This window comes from Anneissia japonica, unplaced genomic scaffold, assembly GCF_011630105.1.
Source record: "Anneissia japonica isolate Jap-2015-1 unplaced genomic scaffold, ASM1163010v1 scaffold2722_len12104_cov187, whole genome shotgun sequence".
Taxonomy (NCBI): domain Eukaryota; kingdom Metazoa; phylum Echinodermata; class Crinoidea; order Comatulida; family Comatulidae; genus Anneissia; species Anneissia japonica.
In genome coordinates this window covers 3,351-7,257 of record NW_022737420.1, presented here as the reverse complement: position 1 = coordinate 7,257, position 3,907 = coordinate 3,351, and the positions used below count along the sequence as shown (strand labels likewise).

General features: G+C 29.2%; 1 protein-coding gene across 1 annotated transcript in view; it reads left to right on the top strand.

The window, feature by feature from the left end:
* The window catches only part of LOC117117339 (syntaxin-16-like), a gene marked incomplete at its 3' end in the record, with an annotated part of 9,016 nt that overhangs the window by 3,570 nt on the left and 1,539 nt on the right, over positions 1-3,907 (top strand). Inside the window, exons 2-3 of the mRNA XM_033261612.1 lie at positions 1,350-1,429; positions 1,808-1,860. Of these exons, the coding sequence (XP_033117503.1) occupies positions 1,350-1,429; positions 1,808-1,860 (133 nt within the window). The remainder of the gene's footprint in view (positions 1-1,349; positions 1,430-1,807; positions 1,861-3,907) is intronic.

The window sequence follows — 3,907 nt, the reverse complement described above, 5'->3', positions numbered from 1 at the left end:
GATGTCACGCATAACTGCGCACTTTGAAAACCTTAATGTGACTATTCCAGGCCAAGCTAAATGTTTGTTGAAGCGTGCATGTATGAATCTCGTGCCAATTTTTAGATATCGTGCTAACAAGAAATGGGGAGATCCGCTAGCGGAGCGGATCACCAATTACAGTTTGGATCAAAAGTATAGTAGCATAAAAATGTCTACTCTGATTGGCTGGATAAAAATATCCATTTCCGCAAAAGCTTAGAAATCGTCTTTCTTGAATTCTTTCTTTCTTGAATTCTTTCTTTCTTGAATTCTTTCTTTCTTGAATTCTTTCTTTCTTGAATTCTTTCTTTCTTGAATTCTTTCTTTCTTGAATTCTTTCTTTCTTGAATTCTTTCTTTCTTGAATTCTTTCTTTCTTGAATTCTTTCTTTCTTGAATTCTTTCTTTCTTGAATTCTTTCTTTCTTGAATTCTTTCTTTCTTGAATTCTTTCTTTCTTGAATTCTTTCTTTCTTGAATTCTTTCTTTCTTGAATTCTTTCTTTCTTGAATTCTTTCTTTCTTGAATTCTTTCTTTCTTGAATTCTTTCTTTCTTGAATTCTTTCTTTCTTGAATTCTTTCTTTCTTGAATTCTTTCTTTCTTGAATTCTTTCTTTCTTGAATTCTTTCTTTCTTGAATTCTTTCTTTCTTGAATTCTTTCTTTCTTGAATTCTTTCTTTCTTGAATTCTTTCTTTCTTGAATTCTTTCTTTCTTGAATTCTTTCTTTCTTGAATTCTTTCTTTCTTGAATTCTTTCTTTCTTGAATTCTTTCTTTCTTGAATTCTTTCTTTCTTGAATTCTTTCTTTCTTGAATTCTTTCTTTCTTGAATTCTTTCTTTCTTGAATTCTTTCTTTCTTGAATTCTTTCTTTCTTGAATTCTTTCTTTCTTGAATTCTTTCTTTCTTGAATTCTTTCTTTCTTGAATTCTTTCTTTCTTGAATTCTTTCTTTCTTTTTTTCTTGAATTTCTTTCTTTCTTTCTTGAAAGTTCTTGAAAATTGATGTTCACACTTGAAAAGTCCTTGAAAACAGATTTTCAAATTTTACATTGTTAGAATCGACTTTGTATTAATGTACAAAATTGATTCTTTTATTACCCTGTCTCTTATACACATCTAGATTTGTATAAGAGACAGGTGTGCTGAGTAGTACATAGTGAACGTAATAGTGCCAAGTGTGCTGAGCAGTACATAGCAAACGTAATAGTGCCAAGTGTGCTGAGCAGTACATAGTGACAGCCACGCAAAAGGCAGTTGAAGGTGGCCTTTTTGCGAGTTCTTGTAGCTTGGAGAACTCTGTACTGCATGTAAAATTCTTTATTTTTTCAGAATAGTGATGATAGGACAGCTTTGGTGAGCACTACAGATGGGGTGGCTTCATTTTCTAAGTCAAGTCTACCCCCAGAATGGTAAGCTTATTAATTACATATTTTCATGTGAAGAGAAGCATGTCAATCCATAGAGAGAGATTTTCATAATGGTCTATAGACCAAGCTGTATAAAATACAAGCTTATTTAATGTTATTCAAATAATTGACTTTATTATCAATTACGTGATTTGATTTTATAATTTTTCTTCCTTTTCGTCTTACTGATGTTTAATTGGTTGTAACTGTAAAGTTAATAATTAATGGAGGAATACAATGTCACTATTTATTTATTTATTTTTTTTATGATAAAAAGCAATGCCAGTATCAGGTACTGTACTTTATTGAAAATATTGCAGTCAAATTATTTTATGACTATTGATTGTTAATATCAACTTGTGATTATTTTCTTATTTTTAGGGTTGACAGTGTTGAGGAAATACAATATGATATATCCAGAATACAACATAAAAGTAAGTAAATTTAACGTCATGCCACCTACCGTAATCTGATAAACACAATTAAAAAAAATTACCTGATTTTTCTATTTCAATCAGTTATAGAAACAAGAAACAATTTTTCTCATAAATATTATATTTTTCGTATTTTGTATTTTGATGTTTTAATTTTTGTTTCCTAATTTGGTTTTTAGGTTTCCTTTTATTTTCTGTAATTAATATTATTCTTTGTTTAAAATTAGTTAAGTTTAATTATTATGTCTGCTACGTCATTGATGAAAACACCACTGAGGTGATCAATTGTTTACCGTGGTTAAATAAAGTTTTTATTATTATTATAGGCCTATACAAATACTCCAATTTATTAAAATATTATCACTTATTGGGCTAATCACCATTCCACAACCAATGGGTCACAACACAATGTTGGGTTCACTGAGGAATGTTGATGAGTAACTTCAGATTGTGAAAAAGAGGGTTTTTTTTGTTTTTTTACCCAGTCAGCATTACCCAGTCAGCAGCATGCTGACTGGGATCTGTTTCTTAGCAGTTTCTTTCTTTCTTTCTTCCTTCCTTCCTTCCTTCCTTCCTGAATTCTTTCTTTCTTTCTTTCTTGAATTCTTTCTTTCTTGAATTCTTTCTTTCTTTCTTTCTTTCTTTCTTTCTTTCTTTCTTGAATTCTTTCTTTCTTTCTTGAATTCAAGAATTCTTGAATTCTTTCTTTCTTGAATTCTTGAATTTTTGAATTCTTTCTTGAATTTTTGAATTCTTTCTTGAATTCTTGAATTCTTGAATTCTTTCTTGAATTCTTTCTTGAATTCTTTCTTGAATTCTTGAATTCTTTCTTGAATTCTTTCTTGAATTCTTGAATTCTTTCTTGAATTCTTTCTTGAATTCTTGAATTCTTTCTTGAATTCTTGAATTCTTTCTTTCTTGAATTCTTGAATTCTTTCTTTCTTGAATTTTTTCTTTCTTGAATTCTTTCTTTCTTGAATTCTTTCTTTCTTGAATTCTTTCTTTCTTGAATTCTTTCTTTCTTGAATTCTTTCTTTCTTGAATTCTTTCTTTCTTGAATTCTTGAATTCTTGAATTCTTGAATTCTTTCTTGAATTTTTTCTTTCTTTCTTGAATTCTTTCTTTCTTTCTTGAATTCTTGAATTCTTGAATTATTGAATTCTTGAATTCTTTCTTTCTTGAATTCTTGAATTCTTTCTTGAATTCTTTCTTGAATTCTTTCTTTCTTCCTTTAATTCTTTCTTGAATTCTTGAATTCTTTCTTGAATTCTTGAATTCTTTCTTGAATTCTTTCTTCCTTGAATTCTTGAATTCTTCAATTCTTTCTTTCTTTCTTTCTTTCTTTCTTTCTTGAATTCTTTCTTTCTTTTTTTCTTGAATTTCTTTCTTTCTTTCTCGAATTTCTTTCTTTCTTTCTTTTTTCTTGAATTTCTTTCTTTCTTTCTTGAAAGTTCTTGAAAATTGATGTTCACACTTGAAAAGTCCTTGAAAACAGATTTTCAAATTTTACATTGTTAGAATCGACTTTGTATTAATGTACAAAATTGATTCTTTTATTACCTCCGCTAGCAAAGTTGGCAGGAGGTTATGTTTTTGCCCCTATTTATTTATTTAGCCTACAGCCCATAGTATTTATCAGAAATTTGTCAAACTTGGCTACAATCTTCCTTTACCTAAGATCTAGTGCTGATTAAATTTTGAAGGGTCAGGGTCAAAGATCAAGGTCATAATCAAGGAAAAACTGGTTTAAAAAAAAATTTATTTGTCTACAGCCCATAGTTTTAATCACAAACTTTGGTCACATTATTCCATGACCAAAGATCTCAAGGTATTTGAATGTTAAAGGGTAAGGGTTGAAGGTCAAGGTCACAATCAACAATAAATGTTTTTTTTTAAACAGTTTTTATCAGAAATTTGTCAAACTTGGCCATAATGTTCCTTTAAAAAAGATCTGGAAGTGACTAAATTTTGGAGGGTCCGGGTCAAAGGTCACTATGATATAAACTACTCAAGTTAAGCATAACTGCCTGCCGTATGAACGTGTGTG